This window comes from Bos grunniens, chromosome 5 (assembly GCF_055505025.1).
Source record: "Bos grunniens cultivar Pamir isolate PY7600 chromosome 5, Bosgru_T2T1.0, whole genome shotgun sequence".
NCBI classification, from domain to species: Eukaryota; Metazoa; Chordata; class Mammalia; order Artiodactyla; family Bovidae; genus Bos; species Bos grunniens.
This window is the reverse complement of record NC_141169.1, coordinates 24,671,329-24,692,893: the sequence shown is the minus strand read 5'-3', so window position 1 is coordinate 24,692,893 and position 21,565 is coordinate 24,671,329. Positions and strand designations below refer to the sequence as shown.

Genomic DNA, 21,565 nt, shown 5'->3' with positions numbered 1-21,565 from the left:
TGTTGGTCAAAAACAGCAATGGGCTCCCAAATGCTAGTGCCTGCCTCTCATCCAACCAGGCATATACTACGGCGCCTGGCGTCTGTCAAAACGCTGTTGACTCTTGATCTCCGAGGAAACTGATGAGTCAGGCTGTGGGTGATCCAAGCCCTTTCTTCTCCTCCCCCCCTCAGGCTGCCTTGGGTTGGGTTTTGTTTTTCTCTGCTCTTTAGTAGCTCCGCTCTGTGGCTTAAGAAGCCAAGCTTGTGTCTATCAATGTTCGTCTTTTCCAACAGTTCCAGTGACAAGTCTGGCAAGGGACAAGCTTGAAGTTTTTGAATGAAGGATTTGGAGGTTCTCCCAAAGCACCTGCCCAGTGCTGGTTCCTCAGGACTCTGGGTGGTTTAAGGGGCTGCACCGAGCCCTCTGTGCCCAGGACTCCTGGGGGAGTAGGAGTGACCGGGCTGTCCTAGGGAGCCCGGGAGGGGGTGGGCAGGTGAGCTCACAGCCTCCTCCCGAGGGCAGAATCCTCCTAAGGGGGAGCTGCGGGTAGAGTTTAATTCCTCAGAAGCTCTCCTGCCAGTGAGGTAGTCCCTCAGTCAGATGGTCTGCTTCTTCTCAAGCTGGGATTCTTCCCTGAGCTTCTAAGAACCCCGATTCATCGCCCCGCCCCCACCCCCGTCATCATGACCTCCTGTCAGCCGCCTTCCCACTCTCCCCAGAGGCCCTTCATGGAGTGGCTGCCCATACCTGGGGCAGCAGCTACCGAGTCAGAGCAACCTGAAGGATACCAGTCAGTCTCTGAAGTGGCTCCTGGTTCAAATCCCCGCTCTGCCACGTGTCCTTGTTCAGTAGCTAAGTCGTGTCAGACTCTTTGTGACCCCATGTCGTTGTTCAGTAGCTAAGTCGTGTCTGACTCTCTGTGACCCTGTGGACTGCAATGCCAAGGACTGGTTCCATGGGAGACAATTTTTCCACAGACCTGGGGTGGCTGGGGGGATGGTTTCGGGGATGATTCCAGCACATTACCTTTATTGTGCACTTTATTTCTAATCTAATGCCACCACTGACCTGACCAGAGGCACCGGTCCTCAGCCCAGAGGGTAGGGACCCCGATCTACCTCACCGAGTGGTGGAGAGGACTAAGTTAGTTAGAACGGGTAGAGTGACGAGCACCAAAACAAGGAAACGGAAAATGGACCTGCCCCTGTTATTGGAACCCTACAAGCAAGGCTACAGATGCGACTTTTGAAGGTGAAGCCTGGACAGATGCCGAAGAAAGTGAGACTTGGGTCAGCCACCTCTTCCTCAGCAGCTTGAGGCTGCAGCTCAGTTCCACCCCTCAAGTACCACATCAGTACCCGCCAGCCAGGTACACACGAACTGCGGGGGTGAACAAACAGGACAGGCAAAACCAGGCCGTCCCATGGGAAACTATTTATAGCCGAGTGTTCCTTCACCTCCGATTTACCATCTAACAGTTTGGTTGGCTCAGCTTTGGGGAAATGGTGTTCTTGTCAAAGCACTCGTCAAAAATATCCCACATCTGAGGACAGAATTGGTGAGGAGACCCAGTAAGGGCTGGCGGTTCGTCTTCTGCCAGGCGAAGGGGTCTAAGCAGCCTGACCAGGTCACAGGAGCTCCGGACACGGCCTGACAACACCGAGACGGTGCTGAGCAAACTTGTGCTCGAGGACGGGTGGGTATTTACCTTTCGCCAGGAAATACAGCTAACACAACAGGAAAGATGATCAATGTATATTTTAAAAGAATGTGTATACAAACAAACCCCCTCCCATATGTTACTGGGTTTCCTCCAAAGAAAACAGATTAAATCAAATATCTACCAGGCACTCAGCCCTGTATTGGGCTGTGGGAATTCCCGGCCTCCTTTCTCAGGAAGCTTAAAATCAAGTCGGGAAGGCAAGACAAACACACGAGGAAAGGTCAGGCATCCAAGCAAGACATCTGTGACAAGCCAAAAGGACGATACAGACAACGGGTATTTCGGGAGACGGGGGAGAAACGTGAACACTCCAGTCTTAGGAGGGCTCAGACAGGAGGTGGAGTTTGAGCTGAGCCAAAGCATAGACTCACAGGATTCAGTAAAGCAGAGGGAAAAAAAACAAGAGTAATCCAGGGAGGAGGTACAGTGTAAGCAGAGGTGTGGGAGCAGTACTCGGGCGCATCTGGAGGAAGCCAGCCAGCAGGCAGGCTTGGCTACAGCGGGGCATCACTGCACAGAAGACAGAATCAGCGACCACCAGAAGAAAAAGCGGTTTCCTGGGTCATCCAGTACAATCTCACTTTACAGATGAGGAAATGGACGCTCAGGGAGACTAGGTGATTGACCTCAAGTCACACAGCTAGTTGTCAGTGGGAAATCCTTTGAGAAAACAAATCTGTTAGTTTTCAATTTTGAATTGGAGTAAATTAACTGGCTACAGAGAGACAAAGGAGAATCAGACTAGGGTGAAAGAGACAGTGCCCTTTCGAACCATGAACGTTGGTGGTCACAGGAGGAGCTCAGTAAACGCTTACTAAAGAAATTGATAAGATAACCACTATATAATTTCAGAGTCACGTAGTATCTGAATTTTTCTCTTCCTTCCCACTGCCCCTCTGCCCCAGTGAATAAAAATCTCAACTTGAGCAGTGGTATACCCACCAAGTGGAAAAAAAGTCCTCAGAGATAAAAGTCAAGGGGAGTCTCAAAGGGTTTCAGATCTCTAACCTCTCTGTGGTGGGTGTGGGTACAAAGGGCAGAAAACAAACCCCCTATGTGGGTGGCAGGTAGGCTGGGGAGAGGGAACATCTGTTTTTTGTTTTTTTATTCTCTTTGAAGCTATGAGAAATCAGGTGCTTTGTACATTTCCATCATAAAGGAGACAGAATCGAAAGGTTAAAAGTCTTAGGAAGGTGAACCGAGGATGGAGTAGGGCCAGACCCCCATATGCTTCACCCAGGCAGCTTAGGAGTAAGGAAAGGAACTGCCTTGACAAGTTCCCAGGAAGCAAGGGGGCTGTCACTCTCACACATGGGTAGGGAGGTTATTATGAATAGATTTCCGGAAAGTTCTTTCAGGCCATTTCAGGGGTTGGGGGTGTTCTCTGAGCAGTACATAAAGCAGTCGGTATGGTCTTGTGCATAAACCAGAAGCAATAAAAAACAAACAAAAAAGAAGCCAAAAGCACAAAATGGATCAATATTAAAATCGACATTGAAGAAGGCACAGAGAACCAACCTTAAGTAACTGGCCATCTCCAGTCCCCAAGAATAAAACAGTCCTGTTCATTACCACGGTGCCATAAACGGATGTCAGGTCGGAATGGATCAAGGTAGATGATGCGATCGGTTCGACTTTTTCAGGTTCATCCTCGTTTTTCTGAACATGCACACAAACGTACAAATTAAAAAACAAAAAGATAATTTTTAACAATGATAATTCTCATGATGATAAAATGTCACTCATGCCCACCTGGGAAGGATCCTACTGGAGCCCCCAATACATTTGTTTAGGCAAGATCCCCAGGAGCAACCTTTTATCCCCTTTATCTGCAGAATCACTGTGCTTGCCCAGCCTGTGGAAAGCCATTTGTTTACTGCGTATTAACATCTATTGATTGCCAGCAGTGAGCTAGCCATCCATTTAACACTCCCCCAGCAGATATATGAAACCGAGGTCCACTTTATTGCCAAGAAAGAGCCCACCACTGAATTGGGAAGGAGACAGTCTTATACTTGGCTATTTGCAGGAACATGTGACAATTTATTTTGGAGAGGATTCGGCTTCTGCGAGGTTAAACAAGCCATTTCCTAAGGTGTGAGATGGACCATCCTATTTGATGTGATGGCAGAGCGGAAGGAATCTGGATTCCTAAGAAGGCAGCAGTGTGTTAGCCCAGAGATGGGTAAGTCATTCAGAGGGTAAAGAGGGAAAGATAGAGTCATGGATGGTGGGTAAGAGAGAGCCATGGAGCTGAGGAGGAGCCAAGCACAAGGACTGGACCTGGGTGCTGATGTTCCTGAAGAAGAAACGAAAAACCTAACTCTGAACCTGAAGGCATTTAAATGGTCTGAGGTTCTGAGCACATTTGATCACAGGCTCACTCCCGATCATTAAATAAAGCCCCTCTTTAAGCCAGAGCAGAGAGTGCATTGCCCCAAATGTCTTTTTCTTTCTTGTTTAAAGGCATGAAGTGCTTCACGCTGCTTCCTGCCTTCAACGACAGGAAACGGAGTTTGTTATACAAATCTCTGGAAGATATGGAGCTAGAAAGAGCCGTTGCCCTCTGTATGCTGAACACAGTGTGATAGCATGCATTATCTGCCGGAGCTCAGTTCCCAGCTGCACTCAGGTTTGCAAAGGCACATTTACATCTGAGCCAATGGGAAAGCCCACAGACTTCTGTAAGCATCAGGGTAACTCCAAAAACCACCCGATTTGGGGTGGGGGGAGAGGGGCAGGGGGAGGCTGAGACTTATTAACTTCATTATATTATTGCCGACAGTGTTTATGTATTTCAATTTATGTCTTATTAAACATTCATTATTTTTAAACCCACCAAGTTTCATTAACATCTAAACTAAACGGATTCATGGACCAAATTGATTTCTGAAGCCTTTAAAGTACTGTCTATATTTCTTTGTTGAAGTTGCGCTGGGAGGAAAAGATAAGCTGGCAAGGGTTTCTCCAATGCCGTGATCTCTTTTCAAGTAAGAGATGTCATAACCTAAGAGAAAGTGACTTATTTGCATAAAATATTCCATAGTGAACTCAGTTGAAGAAGATTTTTAGAAAGCTCATTAGAGATGTTTTTTTTTCCTGTTAAAAATTACTTCTAATACCATCAGGGAAGATGAGGAACTATCCTGTGAAAATGAAGTTGAGGGGAAAAAAAAATCTCTATGAGTCTAAAATCAGAACAATAGATCACTGTTTAGATAAGGATCCCTCGTGACTATGAGTAGAAAAAGAAAAATCGGTGACCTTTAGATTAAAAAAAAGTAAAACCACACCACACATCTTGCTTTAAAATAAAACCAGAATTGTTCAAACTTAAGATCAGCTGACCACACTTCTTATTTTTGTTAAATATTTGAGTGTCTCAGAAGTGCTTCACTCAGAGAACTGGATGTCATCTTTGTCTGAGCATCTGGAATGTTCTAACACTGATCTTTTTGGCTGGAGGATCCATTCTCCCTCCTCAAATGATACAGACTGTGGATTGTTGATTATCCATCCACAAGGGCCAAATGAGACAATGGAAGCCATGTTCAACTCTTACCACCACATGGACTGTAGTCTGCCAGGCTCCTCTGTCCCTGGGATTCTCCAGGCAAGAACACTGGAGTGGGTTGCCATTTCCTTTTCAAGGAATCTTCGTGACCCAGGGATTGAACCCAGGTCTGCATTGCAGGCAGATTCTTTACCACCTGAGCTGCGAGGGAAACCCATATCTGGTATACAATAGGTGCTTAATAACTGCAGTGATTCAGATTAGCCAAGAATCATGATATCACAGTTAGCCTTTGCTGAGGTAGGATGAAATACTGTTTGTGAAAGATTGACTCCAAAAACCCAGAAGTGGCTCAAAAGCTGGAAAGGAACAGGGAGAAAATTGCTTCTAAATTACTGTTTCATCTTCTCTAACATCTTTCCCTGACTTCTGACTGTTTCTCAATAATTGCATTTTTCTAAATTAAGTCCTGGATCAACAGCACAGGTAACTAGCATGGCCATTAAATCAATGTTCCCAGAACTTGAGAGCTGGTGGCATACAACAAACCACCTGGGACTAGGGATCAGAGAGGTTAGGTTTACAATTCAAGTTTGGTTCTCATCCACTGGATGATCTGGGCAATTTATGGAATACTGCTGGGAACTGGTTTTCTCAGCTGTGAATAAGACCAATGGTGCCTGATTGGTAGGGTAGTTATGAAGGAGAGAGAATAATGACTGTAATAACACGTTAATACATGCTAGCTGCTATTATTATTGGTGGCAATTAGTTGCTAAGTCATGTCTGACTCTGTGCGACCCTATGGACTGGAGCCTACCAGGTTCCTGCCCATGGGATCCCCAGGCAAGAACTGGAGTGGGTAGCCATTTCCATCTCCAGGGGATCTTCCTGACCCAGGGCTGAACCCATGTCTCCTGCATTGACAGGCAGATTCTTCACTGACCAAGCCACCAGAGAAGCAGAAACATGCATTTACTGTGTTTTCGTGGAGTATTTTATAATACTCCAACGAATAAGGATTCCTGCAGGGTGGTGAGACAGACTTTCAGGCTTTCAATCATGGCTCTGTCACTTTCTAAGTAATTTTGTACACATTATGTAGCCTCTCTGTGATTCAATTTCCTCCTCTATACAACAGAAGTGATGATTAAGAGGCATTTGTGCCATGGACTTTTCACAGGACTGAATGAGTTAGGATGCAAGTCTCAGGAAACTGAGTAAAATCTGGCATTTGATAACTTATGACCCATGTCTGCTATCATTATTTTATTTAAAACACAAAACAGTTTCTGCCATGCCCGTGGCAGTTAAGCCCATCTCCTTCTTTGCCATAAAGCCTAGTTTTGTTCGGGTCACAATAAACCCAAGCCTGGGAAAGCTATGATTGGCCCAAGCTTCATGGTTATCTCATTCTCCGTTGCCTGGTTACTCACATTCCTACCCCTTAGAGCTAGAGGTGGCCATGCGGTCCAGCCTGGACCAGTGAGATGCCAGAAATCCACCAGGGGCACTTCCAGGAATGAGCTTCCTCCTTGCTAAGAGAAGACTCTTGAGGAAAGCCCTTTGCTCCTCTTTCCACACTTCCTCCCTTTGGACTTTGATGTGAGGCTATCCATGCAGAGAGGTGGCAGCCGTTTTGCTTCCATGAATTCAAGATGGGAGATGAAAACCAGCAGATTGGTGCAGGGGAAGAGTAAGAGAGACTCGATTCTTGAGGACACCACTGAGCACACTTCCAACCTTTAAGCTTTTTCCTAACAATAGATGTCATGGTTTAAGCTGCTATTTGATTGGGTCTTCTGTTACTTATAACCCAAAGGAAGTCCCTGTAAGAAATGAGAGCCATGACTGTTGGACACAGCACTAGACTCTAGGTGTTTCTCAGCCACGAGGGCTCAGAACTGCTCGAGTGTTATCCTCTCACCCTGGAGAACCCTGGCCATAGTCAGGACTGTGCAGCCAATTACAACAGCGAGTCTGGAAGAAAATAGGAAAAAGAGGGCTTGGACTTCATGTAAACTTGAAGGGCTGCTCGTGCTGAATGGAAATGGATTCTTTTGTGTTGGAAACACACAGAAATGGACAGGTCCCTGTGAATGGGAAAAAGAACCCTCTGAATGGCTTTCTTTTGCTCATTTCAGCAAATGAAAACAAAAGACAGACTCCAGAGAAACCTGCTCACAAAAGTGGAATTAATACCTGGGGAGTCAAGTAGAAAAAGGGGTGAAATAATGCTGTGGCCCTCCCCCGTGTCCAGAGATAATTTTCACTTCTGTGTTTTTTTTTTTTTTTTTTTTGTCTATTTTCTATCTTGCCCTTCTCTCCCCCTTAGGGCATAATCGCTAATGTTGCGGCCTATTCTGTCTAGTTTATTATGTGTAATTTATTTCTGAATCCCAGCCTCTGCTTGTTCTTCTGTGTGTAACAAGGTTAATGCCTTGTAATGATGCTTTTGCCAGTTCTGCTTTTCATGACAAAATCCAATCTTGATTTAGCTCTAAACCTTGTCTCCCCTTTGGGCTTTCTTGGTTCCCTCAGAGTTGTCATTCTGCGTCTCCTTCGTGCCATGTCTAACCACACATCCCGCCTACACTTGAGCCTGCTCTCAGAGGGAAACCTTTTTCGGTTTGTCTCAAATGATGTTTGGGCTGAAAAAGAGAGTGCCTGGGCTTGACACACCAAAGTGGGACAAAGGCTACTGGGAAGGAATGTATGTGTGAGCATATTCAGGAAATACTGGGCATATCATGAGGGAAACAGCTTGACCTTGTAGCTCCTTCGTATAATCTTTCAAGGACCATAAACATCCTCCAGTGTGCACTGCCCAACTCCAGGGGACACGAGCCTGTCTTCTAGGATGTGAACGGCACACTCTGGACTTGAGTACCGCGGGGCCCCGCCCCTACCACGTGGAAGATGATCTGACTCAGTGAGAATCACGTGGGATGCTCACAGCCCTGCTGCAGTTATTATGGGAACAGCTGGAGGAAATGCACTCAAACGTGGTCTCTCAACTGTTGGGGAAACAGAAAAAGTCAAGTCTTTAATCCCCACAGTGCTGAAAAGATTCTCTTATTTTGGTTTTTCCCTATGGGGCCAGGGCAAAGAAACAACTGGATGTCTAGGAACTTCTTCTCCTCAGATGCTCAGTCGTGTCTGACTCTTTTGCGATCCTATGGACTGTAGCCCACCAGCCTCCTCTGTCCATGGGATTCTCCAAGCAAGAATACTGGAGTGGGTTGCCATTCCCTCCTCCAAGAATGTTCCTGACCCAGGGATCGAACACATGTCTCCTGCGTCTCCTGCATTGGCAGGCAGATTCTTCACTGCTGAGCCACACCTGGGAAGCCTAATGCCTCTCTGGCAGTAAATATTGTACTTTGCTCCTCATTGGCATACACTCACCTGAAGCAGTTTCTTCATCATTATTTACCCAGGGGCCCACTTGCAGTTAGGAAACCTCAGCAGGAGCCCATTGCCCAAGATCTGGCCCCGCTCCATCTCTGACCTGCTGCTTGATTTGGGCAAGCCCCTAAACCGCAACAACTGAATCTGTCAAATGGACACAATAATATACATGTCCTGCCTATTAGCATTGTTGTGAAGCCCAAATTAAATCGTGTGAAAACAACTGGAAAACTAAGTTCATCAAATTAAAGAATGGAAAGAACAACTATTTACCTATGTTAGATAGTGAGTTTTAAGCCAGCTTTTTCACTCTCTTCTTTCACCTTCATCAAGAGGCTCTTTAGAGAGCTAGTGGAGGTGACAGAATTCCAGCTGAGCTATTTCAAATCCTAAAAGATGATGCTGTTAAAATGCTGCACTCAATATGCCAGCAAATTTGGAAAACTCAGCAGTGGCCACAGGGCTGGAAAAGGTTAGTTTTCATTCCAATCCCAAAAAAGGCAATGCCAAAGAATGCTCAAACTACTGCACAATTGCACTCATCTCACACATTAGCAAATTAATGTTCAAAATTCTCCACGTGAGGCTTCAACAGTATGTGAACCGAGAAATTCCAGATATTGAAGCTGAATTTAGAAAAGGCAGAAGAACCAGAGATCAAATTGCCAACATCTGCTGGATCATCAAAAAAGCAAGAGAGTTCCAGAAAAAAACATCTACTTCTGCTTTATTGACTACGTCAAAGCCTCTGACTGTGTGGATCACAACAAACTATGGAAAATTCTTCAAGAGATGGGAATACCAGACCACGTGACCTGCCTCCTGAGAAATCTGTATGCAGGTCAAGAAACAACAGAACCAGACATGGAACCACAGACTGGTTCCAAATTGGGAAAGGAGTCCGTCAAGGCTGTATATTGTCACCCTGCTTATTTAACTTATACGCAGAGTACATCATGAGAAATGCTGGGCTGGATGAAGCACAAGCTGGAATCAAGATTGCAGGGAGAAATATCAGTAACCTCAGATAGGCAGATGACACCACCCTCATGGCAGAAAGAGAAGAGGAACTTAAGAACCTCTTGATGAAAGTGAAAGAGGAGAGTGAAAAAGCTGGCTTAAAACTCAACATTCAGAAACTAAGATCATGACATCTGGTCCCACCACTTCATGACAAATAGATGGGGAAGCAATGGAAACAGTGAGAGACTTTATTTTTCTGGGCTCCAAAATCACTTCAGATGGTGACTGCAGCCATGAAATTAAAAGACGTTTGATCCTTGGAAGAAAAGCTATGACAAACCTAAACAGCATATTAAAAAGCATAGACATTACTTTGCCAACAAAGGTCCATCTAGTCAAAGCTATGGTTTTTCCAGTAGTCATGTATGGATGTGAGAGTTAGACCATAAAGAAAGCTGAGCACCAAAGAAGTGATGCTTTTGAACTGTGGTGTTGGAGAAGACTCTTGAGAGTCCCTTGGACTGCAAGGAGATCCAACCAGTCCATCCTAAAGGAGATCAGTCCTGAATATTCATTGGAAGGACTGATGAAGAAGTTCCAATACTCTGACCACCTAATGTGAAGAACGGACTCATTGGAAAAGACCCTGATGCTAGGAAAGATCGACGGCAAGAGAAGGGGATGACAGTGGATGAGATGGGTGGATAGCATCACCGACTGAATGGATGTGAGTTTGAGCAAGCTCCGGGAGTTGATGATGGACAGGGAATCCTGGTGTGCTGCAGTCCATGGGGTGGCAAAGAGTTGGACATGACTGAGTGACTGACTGGTCATCTGAAAGAAGAATTTACTTTTGAACTCAAAGGATCCAAAGGAAAAGTTCAAAGTGTGCAGGAGGAATACAGAAGGGACGTTTAGGGACACACTTGGATATTTCATATCCACCTGCTTCAGTCTCTCTAAGGGCCCAGAGTCCTCCAGCCCTGCAGCCCTTGTAGTGTTAGTCACTCAGTTGTATTCAACTCTTTGCGACCACATGGACTGTAGCCCACCAGGCTCCTCTCCAGGCAAGAATACAGGTTTGGGTTGCCATTCCCTTCTCCCAAGGATCTTCCTGACCTAGGGATTTAACCCAGGTTTCCTGCATTGCAGGCAGGTTCTTTACCATCTGAGCCACCAGGCTCCAGCCCTGCTGCTGCTGCTGCTAAGTCGCTTCAGTTGCGTCCGACTCTGTGCGACCCCATAGACAGCAGCCCACCAGGCTCCCCTGTCCCTGAGATTCTCTAGGCAAGAACACTGGAGTGGGTTGCCATTTCCTTCTCCAATGCATGAAAGTGAAAAGTGAAAGTGAAGTCGCTCAGTCGTGTCCGACTCTTAGCGACCCCATGGACTGCAGCCTACCAGGCTCCTCCGTCCATGGGATTTCCCAGGCAAGAGTACTGGAGTGGGGTGCCATTGCCTTCTCCAGGCTCCAGCCCTACCTACGGCCAAAGTTTCACTACCCCAGGTTTATCCTTCTTTATTCTTGTTTTGTGCACCATCCCCCATCTAAATCTCGTTTCCATGTGACTACTTTCAGTCAATTATCTATGAAAAGACAACCTGACTCAAACAATTCATGAAAGTTTCTGAATGGCTGACAGTGCAAACAAATGCATTTTCCGAGATTCTTAGAGTTGGAAGAGAGACAATCCAACAACGTTTTCCATAAGGAAGCTACAGGCATTCTAAATAGGCTATTTCTTCACTATGGGGGCTGGCCTCCATGATGTGGGATTTTTGACACCTGCCCATGTTATGGCAACCCACTCCAGTACTTTTGCCTAGAAAATCCCATGGACGGAGGAGCCTGGTGTCCATGGGGTTGCAAAGAGTCGGACACGACTGAGCGACTTCACTTTCACTTTCTTTCTTTCATGTTATACCAGTACTGCCCTCACTCCTCATTTTGACTACTGCAAAACTACTGCAAAAGCTCCCTCTCCCAAATTGCTAAATACCCCCTAAATAAGTGGCATCATCTTCTTTGAGAACCAATGGAATCTATCATAAGGTTTCGGAGTTGCTGCAAAATGGTTATTCGGACACTTCTTCCTTCCAACCTTCCTCCTCCTCCTCCTCTCCATCATGGTGAATGGCACCACCATCCACCCTCAGGTCCCCTTCATCACTCTCCACACCCAATACATGAAAATCTCAGCTGAATCTCCCAGTCTTAAGTCTATCTTAAATTGCAACCCACTCCAGTATTCTTGCCTGGAGAATCCCATGGACGGAGGAGCCTGGTACTCTACAGTCCACAGGGTCGCAAAGAGTCGGACACGACTGAGCGACTTCACTTTCACTTTTTCTCCATCTCCATGGTCCCTACCCATCATCTCCCTCCTCATCTACTGTAAGAGCCTCCTGGTCTCTCTCTTTCAACCTATAATTTATTTTCTATCCAGTAGTCAGAGTGATCCTCTAAAATATAAAATAGGCTGTTACTTCGTTGCCTAAAATTCTTCAGTGGCTTACCATCACATTTATAATTAAATCCAAATGCCTCCCCAGGGCCCACCTGTTACTTCTTAAAACTCAACCCTTGTCATATCACTCTTTTCCTTCACTCTGCTTCAGTTCCCCCAGTGTCCTTCCTTCACCCACTTTAACATGTCCCCATCTTTCTGCCTCAGGGCCTTTGCACATGCTATTTCTTCTAGTTCCCCTCTCTTCATTTCTCGCAGGCTGGTTTTTTTGAAAAACAACTTTCAGATTTCAAATTCAATGTCACCTCTTTATGGTCACATGACTATAGATCTTCCTATCCCTATGCCAGTTGCTATTTTGAATTTTAACATTCCATTCGTTTTGTTGAAAATAATTAAATTTTTAAATTCAATGTCTGTCTCCCAGTAGACTCTAAGCTCTACAATAGCTTATCTTACTGTACACTCTGAATGCAGCATATACCTCAGCATCTAGCATGTAGCAAGCTGTCAATAAACATTTATTGAATGAATAAATAAGTACATGGACCAATGTTTGAATGCTTTCAGTCAATATCTAGCCAGACAACCCTGGCACATTGCTAAATAGGTCTAATCATTACAAAGTTCTCCTATTGAGGCAAAATTTGTTCCCTGCAAGCACTGGGCCTTGGTTCTGCCTGGGGAAACACCAAACTACCCCACATCACCTGCTTCCATGTATTGGGTTGGTCAAAAAGTTCGTCAAGTTTTCTTGTAACAGGAAAAACCTGAATGAACTTTTTGGCCCATCCGATACATTCATATCCATAGTCCATTAATGCTTGGAAGAGAGTTTCTGGGTCTTTTGCCATCTCTGTCTATAGACAGTCTACAGACTTGGTGTACTGAAAATGAGGCTCTAAGAGCTAAACAAAATACATTTAAGTATTTTGGTATCCTCTCACCAAAGCAAAGAATAACAGCACTGTTCTTTCCCCATGATTAGAACAGCATAATTCATGAACATTGGGCTAACTTTAGAAATAACATAGTAGCAGTATGGATAAGTAGAAAGAAGAGGAGATTCAGGGTAAAAAAAAAAAAAACACACGGGTTTAAGTTCAAGCTCTATTACTTATGAGCTGTCTCTAAGCAGTCATTTAACCTTTCTGAGGCTTCTCCACACACCCACCTGCTCCATCCAGTCCATTTATGAAGCTTTTGGCTCTTGGCCAGGTGCTTGACCTGTAAAATACAGATGGGATTAAACCCCCTACTGTCAAAATAAGCCAATCAAATGAATTCTAAAACAAAATGCAACATTTTGCCATTGGTTTTCTGATACACATAGTAATAGAACGAGTGTCTGGACTATGGGCTCCACTCACATCCAGTTCCTGCAAAGAATTCAGGGAATTCATGAAACTGGATGAGAAAGAAAAAATCCTGTATTGTGAACTCTGACAAAAATTTAGTATTTCCTTTAATTATTAATGCAGGCCACAGTCATATTAACTGAACCTGTGACTTTGTCATCAAAAGAAATCAGATATTTTCACATCATTTTATAGTTGTTGCAGGTATCTCAAAATATCATTTGTGCTTATCTCTGCTTGGAAATGATGGTAGTTACTGCTGTTAGGTCCCGCTATTTAATGTGTTAAGATATATTACTCTATCTCAAATTGGAAAAAAAACATTTGGATATATCTGTAGATCAATATAATTGGTTCATTTTGCAGCTCTCTCTTTTTTCATGTGTTTAAAACCATGAGGCTTCCCCAGAGGTCCACAGCACAAGGGCTCCACGGGGTGAGGACCTCTGTATGGAGGGGCACAGAGATGTTGCTAAGCCCAGGAGACTGAGGCTGGGTGTTACCTACAGCTACCAGCTGCTCTGGGTGTCCCAGGCCTGCGGAAGCCTCAGACAAGCAAGGACCAGCACTTGGAATCCAATTTCTGAAATTGATCACTGATGGAAAAGGGGCCTCAGGAGGATGTCAGTGCAGAGTAATTAGGAACAGTTGATGGGTTAGAGGACATGCTTCTCAAATGGATGCTTCCAAGACCAGGCTGGAGGGAAAGACCAGGAATCGGGCCTCACTGGTGAGGGAGTCACAGAGAAATGCCCTTCCCTCTTGGCTACCTGGCTTTTATTCTTCCTATAAACACAGCTCCAGGGTCCTGGGCTTCTCTTGGAAGCTCTTACCTCTATAAGCTGTAATCACATCTTCTACATCAGATGGAACCTTCTTTTCAGTTCAAATATTTATTGAGGGCCCACTGTGCATTAGGTGGCATTCTCGATGCCTAGGAAGCACAGATGAGACACCCCTGGCTACTCCCCATTGGCACCATCGCCACATTGAGCCCAACACAGAGCCTGGCACACAGCAGGCTCTCCATTAGAGGCTGACAGAGTGGGCCTCACTTCATGGCCAACTGAATGTTTAGTTGTCCTCTCTGGCAAGGAGGTCTCAAAGATATCTAAAATCTATGACAATTAAACTAACTGGTCACCAGTACCTCTCAATTCAATATCTTAAAAAGCTATTTCAGTTGATCCCTTGTCTTCGCCTACACTGCCACCTCAGTTCAGGTCTCCACCAGGCTCACCTGGATTACTGCAACCCACGTGATCCATCTGTCTCCCTGCACTTTCATTGTGGCCACCACTCTAGACCAAGGTGACATCATTTCTCGCCTGGACTGATAAAGGACCCTCTTGCCTCTTTTGGGGCCAATCTCTCATCCATGACTCACAGGGCAGCCATTATTTAGGAATTCAAATCCAGTCATTTCACTTCCCTTCAAAGGCTCTTCTAAGCTTTGAGGAAAAAAAAAAATATATAACCTCCTTCCCACAGCCTGCCAGGCCTACGGGGTCGGCTACTGCTTTCTTCCCCAACACTCTCCCCCCTCCACCTCCCTAAACCAACCACACTAGCCTTTTGTTCTTCAAAATGACCAAGTCATTTCCCCTTTTGAAGCCTTGCACTGCTCCCCACTCCCCATGGGAGACGCCTACAACTATCCTTTCTCATCTTCCTGGGGTTGACTTAACTTCCTTAAAGAGAACTTTCCCCAACAGCTCAAATAACATGGCTCTATTACATCCTCAGCTTTTTCCTTCACGTAGCCCCAGTCTCAGCCTGGGCCTCAGTTTCCTCATCTGTAAAATGGAAATCACACTACCCATCTCACAAGGCTGGGGTGAGGGTTAAATGAGTTAATATTGGTAAAGTGCTTACTTAGAACAACACTTGGTGCAAAGTGAATGCTTTAGAAGGGCTATCATTTTACTGCAAAAAGAAGCTCTTTATTTTCTGCCTATTTATTGTCTACTCTATTCATCACTGATAGAAATATTTCACACAGTGCTTCACACAGAGTACGGACTCAAGAAGTATTTGATTGAACTAGTGACTGTCCTTCTAATCAGCAGTTTTGCCTCTCGTCTCACCTCATTCATTCTTCTGAATGATTGCACTAAAACACAATCAGATCACATCTACTTAGAGCCCTGCTTTAGTCCTCCAACAGCCACAGCTTTTCCACCCTGCTCAGCAGAGTCCTAGAAGTTCCTTTGAGATGCTGCAGGGACCAGCAAGGGCTGGGGGAGGCTGAGTTGCAGGATTCCGGGAGTCTCCCCCACACCCCCACTTCACCCTGAGTCTCAGCGCTTGGCAATGGCCTCACCCAGAACAGCAGGTCAAAGATGATTTGTTAGCCTTTTTCTCACACTGAGCTTCTGGTTTAAGATTTAGAAACCTGGTTTTTAAAGCCTGAAGACAACTGACCATCAGGATAAAATCCAGTCATCTTGGCCAGTCTCATTAAACCCTTCGCCATCTGGCCCTGCATGCTCATTTCTGGACACTCCCCAGCCAGGGTGAGCTACCTGCGGTTCACAGGCTTATTCAACTTCCCGCTTGTGCACAAGCTGTGCCTTCTCTCTGGAACTCCCTTTCTGCCTCTTAAGCTTGGCTTCAAGACACAGCTCCAGTATCACCTCTCTAAAGCCTCCCAGGTTCCTCCCACGCTGAGTTTGACGCTCCTTCGTGGGGTTGCCACATCACCTTTTTACTAAATTTCATAGCTGTCTTAGGGCAACGTGAAGGTTTGTTCCACTCTCACCCTTTCCATGACAGCAGGGGTGGGTAAACTACCAGCTGTGGACCAAATCCAGCAAGCTGCCTGCTTTTTGCAATGCGCCCCCCTCCCAAGCCAAGAATAGTTTTTACATTTTTTAATGGCTGAAACAATCTAAAGAATAATATTTTATGACAAGTGAAAATTATACATGAAATTCAAATTTCCGTGTCCATAAAGTTTTATTGGAACATCACCACGAGTGTTCATTTATGCATTGTCTATGGTTGCTGTCACACTTCACTGGCAGTCGAGCAATTGCAGCAGAGACTGCACCTGGCCTGCAAAGCCTACGATATTGACAATCTTTACAGAAAATGTTTGCTGACTTCTGCAGAAACGCACTGGCCAGAGTAGTGGAGTGGGGATTACTGGGGTCAAATCCCCTTTGTGACTCCTCTGAGGAGACACTAAGTGTAACTATTGATCAGACAGTCAAACCCATCAACTATAGAAACTGTAAAACAAATCACAATTCTCTTTGGTTTTCTGACAGTATATAAATTAGTATTAATTTTCCATCTTGATGAAAACGCTAACAAAAACTATGAGCATAACTGATAAAAAATCTTAACCACTACCATGCCGCTAGGAGGCCTCCCTAGTGGTTCCGATGGTAAAGAATCTGCTTGCAATGCAAGAGACCTGGGTTTGGTCCCTGGGTCAGGAAGATCCCCTGGAGAAGGAAATGCAATCCACTCCAGTATTCTTGCCTGGAGAATCCCTAAGAGTCAGACAGGACTGAGCAACTAACACTTAGCTCAGTGACTTTTTTCACCATGCCCCTGCTACCACAAACAGGTTAGATCCAGGATGCCTACAAACTGTCCCCCAGCAGACTGTGGGGGTCCTCAGAGCAGCCCTCAGTGATCTTCAGCTAGGTGCCACCTCGTAGGTGCCTACCTCAGGGAAGGCAGAGGTGGGTCATGGAGAAGCCTGAAGGGAGGCAGAGATGGTTCCATGCTGCTGTAGTCAACGTGGTAACCATGGTGTGGGTCTCCTACCTTTCCATTCCGAGGCAACCTGCCTACACCACCTACTGGGGGTCATCATCTGATGGTCTTCCTTCTTCTGACCACACCAGGACTCAGTACTTGTCCCAATGGCAACAAACCCCTACCCTGAACTTGGGCTCATAATGTGGAGTCAAAGGATGGGTTGGACCCCATTCTCTCTATTTCCTGGTCATTTGAACTAAATAATATAGAAAGCTGTTGCCAGTTGGTAGCTGATGCAGAAGGTTAAGCTATTGGGAGACAGCGTGGGGATCAGGTCAGGCTGAGGCACATTCAGGTGGACAGGGAGAGGGACAGATATTCGAGGAAGCCGAGGTGGTCATTTGGCAGCAGGACTGAGGGAAGCCGCCACCCTGTCAGGCTGACAATGAAACCTTCGAATGAGGATCCTTCACACTTTCTGCTGCTGAGCACCTTTCCGCTGCTCTGACTGCGGAAGCTTCTTCCCACTCCACATCATGCTAAGTTGCTCAGCTGTGTCAGACTCTGTACAACCCCATGGGCTGTAGCCCTCCAGGCTCCTCTGTCCCTGGGATTCTCCAGGCAAAAATACTGGAAGGGGTTGCCATGCCCTTCTCCAGGGGATCTTCCTGACCCAAGGGTCGAACCTGAGTCTCTTATGGTCTCCTTCATTGGCAGGTGGGTTCTTTACCATTAGTGCCATCTGGGAAGCCCACCGCCCCCCACATCAGAGAGCCCCAGCCTATTACTACTAAAAATCACGACAGTGATGAAGTACATACATACACAGTGTTTACTCTAGGTCAGGTAGTGTTCACGCTGCTGCTGCTAAGTCACTTCAGTCGTGTCCGACTCTGTGTGACCCCATGGATGGCAGCCTACCAGGCTCCCCCGTCCCTGGGATTCTCCAGGCAAGAACACTGGAGTGGGTTGCCATTTCCTTCTCCAACGCATGAAAGTGAAAAGTGAAAGTGAAGTGGTTCAGTTGTGTCCGACTCTTCGCGACCCCATGGACTGCAGCCCACCAGGCTCCTCCATCCATGGGATTTTCCAGGCAAGAGTACTGGAGTGGGGTGCCATTGCCTTCTCCGTGTTCATATCCTATACATATTAAGCCATTGATCCAGACAAAAATCCTATGAAGCAAAAAGGATCAGTACTTCTGGGTAGACAAACAAGCACAGAAAGGTTAAATAACTTGCACAAGGTCACACAACTGGGAAATGGCAGCTATGGTCCCTGTCTACCTGGATCCAGAGTCTGTGCAGGCAAGCACCTCTCCTCTTCCTAGGATTCCATGTAATCCCACATGTTCCTATCCACTAAATTCCCCATCTCCTTGTTGGAGCTTACTTATGTAGAGCTTGGTTTCATGCAACCAACTGTGCCTAATTAGAATAGAAATTGGTATCAAGATTGATGCTGTAAAGAGTAGACCCTTAGAATTCTGGCGTGTAGAATTGGTTGTGTACAGCAGCTTGGAAGGCTCTAGAAATCTCCCCCTGCCCACATCCTGGAATGAAATGCAAACAGACTCTTGCGTGAAAGGGTGAAGGAGCTAACTAAACTATGACTTATAGGTTCTTGAGACTCAGACGCCAAACTCAAAAATAGTAAGACTTTGGGAGTTTTTCTAGGTATTTCTGTTGAGCAATTAGAAGAGGATAAGAATATAAGGGGAGTGGGATGAGTCAGTTACTTTCTATGACCGGAAGTAAAATGCAATGAAAACAATGGGACAAGTTCTTATCCCAGGTGTTTGAGCTGCAAGGGAAACTGTGATACCTTGCAGCTGTGGTTCTAAAACCTGAATGTATAGTAGAGTCACCTGGAGAGATTGTTAAAAACACAGACTGCCCATCCCATGCCCTACTGAGATTCTGATTTAGTAAATCTGATGTGGGGGCCCAAGAATTTGCATTTCAAGTAAGTTCCCTGGTGATGCTGTTGCTGGTCGAGACAACACTTTGAGGATCACTGCCCAACAGCACAAAGCCCTCTCTTTTTGTCTCTGGAAGGCATGAGCATGCACATTATTAAATTATACCAAAGAAGTGCCAACCATGCTGGGTTTTTATGGTCAAAGTTAATGCTCAGGTTGGCAAGACCGTAAGCCTGGCAAGTCCAAAGAATGGGAATTTCTGGGGAAAGCCAGAGGAGTGGAGGATGTCAGAGACACTCAAACTAGAGAAGAAAGAGGCCCCAACTCATTAGACATCAAGAAAAAGACAATAGTTAAGGGGGCATGAAGGCTTCCCAGGTGGCTCAGTGGTAAAGAATCCACCTGTCAGTGCAGGAGATGAAACAGATGAGGGTTCAATCCCTGGGTTGGGAAGACCCCCTGGAGGAGGAAATGGCAACTCACTACAGTATTCTTGCCTGGAAAACTCCATGGACAGAGGAGCCTGGTAGTCCATGGAGTTGCAAAGAGTCAGACCCGATGGAGCAACAGAGCACAGCATCCATAAGCGAGCATGAGGTGGCCAGACTCAAGAAAGTGTGGCTGCTAAGGACAGAAAACATCCCCAACATGAGCCCCCAACCCCTTTCATTTATTAATTTAACAAATATTTAAGTTACTATGCTAGGAACTCTGGCTTCAACAGAGAGTTGAATGTTACAAGGTTCCTGACCTCCTGGGGCTTGTATTTTAATTATAGCTGCTAATAAAGACAAGAGTTCCTATAACCCAGGTTTAACAGGCTGAGATCCCGGGATTGAGTTTATGAGCTAGTTCTTATGTCCGAAAACCAAAAACTTAGAGCAGTCCTTAAAGGTCCTGTACGTCTCTCTGAGGTTGTTATAAGTCTGAATACAGAGAGTCCCAGTGTTACCTAGAAACTGACCACTGAGGAGCTACAACCCTCCCAAAGCCTGAATTTCAGGTGCTCAAATACGCAGATCCAGAAACCCAGTTCTCCCTCAAGAATTCTCTGTTCTACTGTCTTAAGTCCAGCTTAAGTCAATCCTAAAGGAAAACCACTCAATCCTAAAGGGAATCAGTCCTGAGTATTCATTGGCAAGACTGATGCTGAGGCTGAAACTTCAACACTTTGGCCACCTGATGTGAAGAACTGACTCCTTGGAAAAGACCCTAATGCCGGGAGAGATTGAAGGCAGGAGGAGAAGGGGACGGCAGAGCATGAGATGGTTGGATGGTATCACTGACTCGATGAACATGAGTTTGAGCAAGCTCTGGGAGTTGGTGATGGACAGGGAAGCCTGGCGTGCCATAGTCCATGGGGTCACAAAGAGTCAGACGTGACTGAGTGACTGAATGAACTGAAGTCCAGTTTACAGCTGATCTCTGAGTAGCAGGAAGAGCCTAGCCTCCTCATGGAGGACAAGATTGACACCACAATCCAACGTCTGTGATGCTGAATTGTTTACGGCTGTGTGTTACAAGTTCAGGTCCTCAATGCTCTGTCATTTACCAGTTACGGAAATTAACCAAAGCTCTCCAGGTCTCAATATCTCATCGTAAAACTATAGCAACAACTACGGTTGTTGCTATATGGGGCATTACAACCAACCAAATGTAAGTCATGTGAAGTGCTTAGCTCAAAGCCTGGCCATAGTAATCATCTAACAGTAGCAGCTATGACTGCTTTTTCCCTCTAAGTGGGTGTTGGCCTTTTTGAATCCCTGCTTGCATATCAGATATATGTATAGGGGTAAAATTCACCACCTAGTCTATAGATTGCAAAGTGGCCAGACAAGATCATAACAGAAACTAAAGGGGAAATAAACATCACAGGAAGACTGTGGATTTTGAGGTCAATAAGGCTGCACTGCCGAGTGGCCCTGGGACATCACTTCTGCACGCAGTAGCTAGAAGCATCTTGGGTTACTGTCTGTTGGAGAGCATGCGAGTGTTTTGTGGTTGTCTGCATGACAAATAATTTATGTCAGGCTTTGGAATTACGTGAGTGTGGAGGAAGGGGGTGTGTCTCTCTACAAGGAATAGAATGAGAGAGTCATCTTGTTGGCCAACACAATAAGAAAACACACTACCCTCAGTGTCCACAGAGGCCACCATGTTTAAACCACAAGCAACCCCAGGATCCAACCACAGTAGCCAAATAATCTGGACCAATTAGACTTCAAAACTCAGGTACACACACTTTTCTATCAGTGTATTGGTATGCCAAGGGTGGCAGGAGTTCAGAGATGAGAGGAAGTTAAGTTAACTTGTACGTAATTTAAAACATTCATTTTTATGTTGATCCAAGCACACAGATATGTTACGGAATAGAATGAAAAAAAAAATTACATCAAGTTTTAAAACACACTTCAAGGGGTGTATCCTAGGGGAAGCTGGTTGCTGCCTCTAATTAGGGGACTTTGAAGGCAAAGTTTGAGAAGCACTAGAGTGGTGGAATGAATACAGAAG

At 45.6% G+C, this 21,565-nt stretch overlaps 1 protein-coding gene across 4 annotated transcripts in view; it reads right to left on the bottom strand.

Moving 5' to 3' along the window:
• PLXNC1 (plexin C1) overlaps positions 1 to 21,565 on the bottom strand; it is a 158,246-nt gene that overhangs the window by 130,107 nt on the left and 6,574 nt on the right. For 3 of the 4 annotated variants that reach the window (XM_086399070.1, XM_086399068.1, XM_086399067.1), the window contains exon 2: positions 3,224 to 3,364. In XM_086399070.1, coding sequence (XP_086255196.1) covers positions 3,224 to 3,274 — 51 coding nt within the window. In that variant the 5' untranslated portion in view covers positions 3,275 to 3,364. Of the gene's footprint in view, positions 1 to 3,223; positions 3,365 to 13,235; positions 13,289 to 21,565 lie in introns of those variants that run through there. The other variant, XM_086399069.1, reaches the window with a different exon arrangement.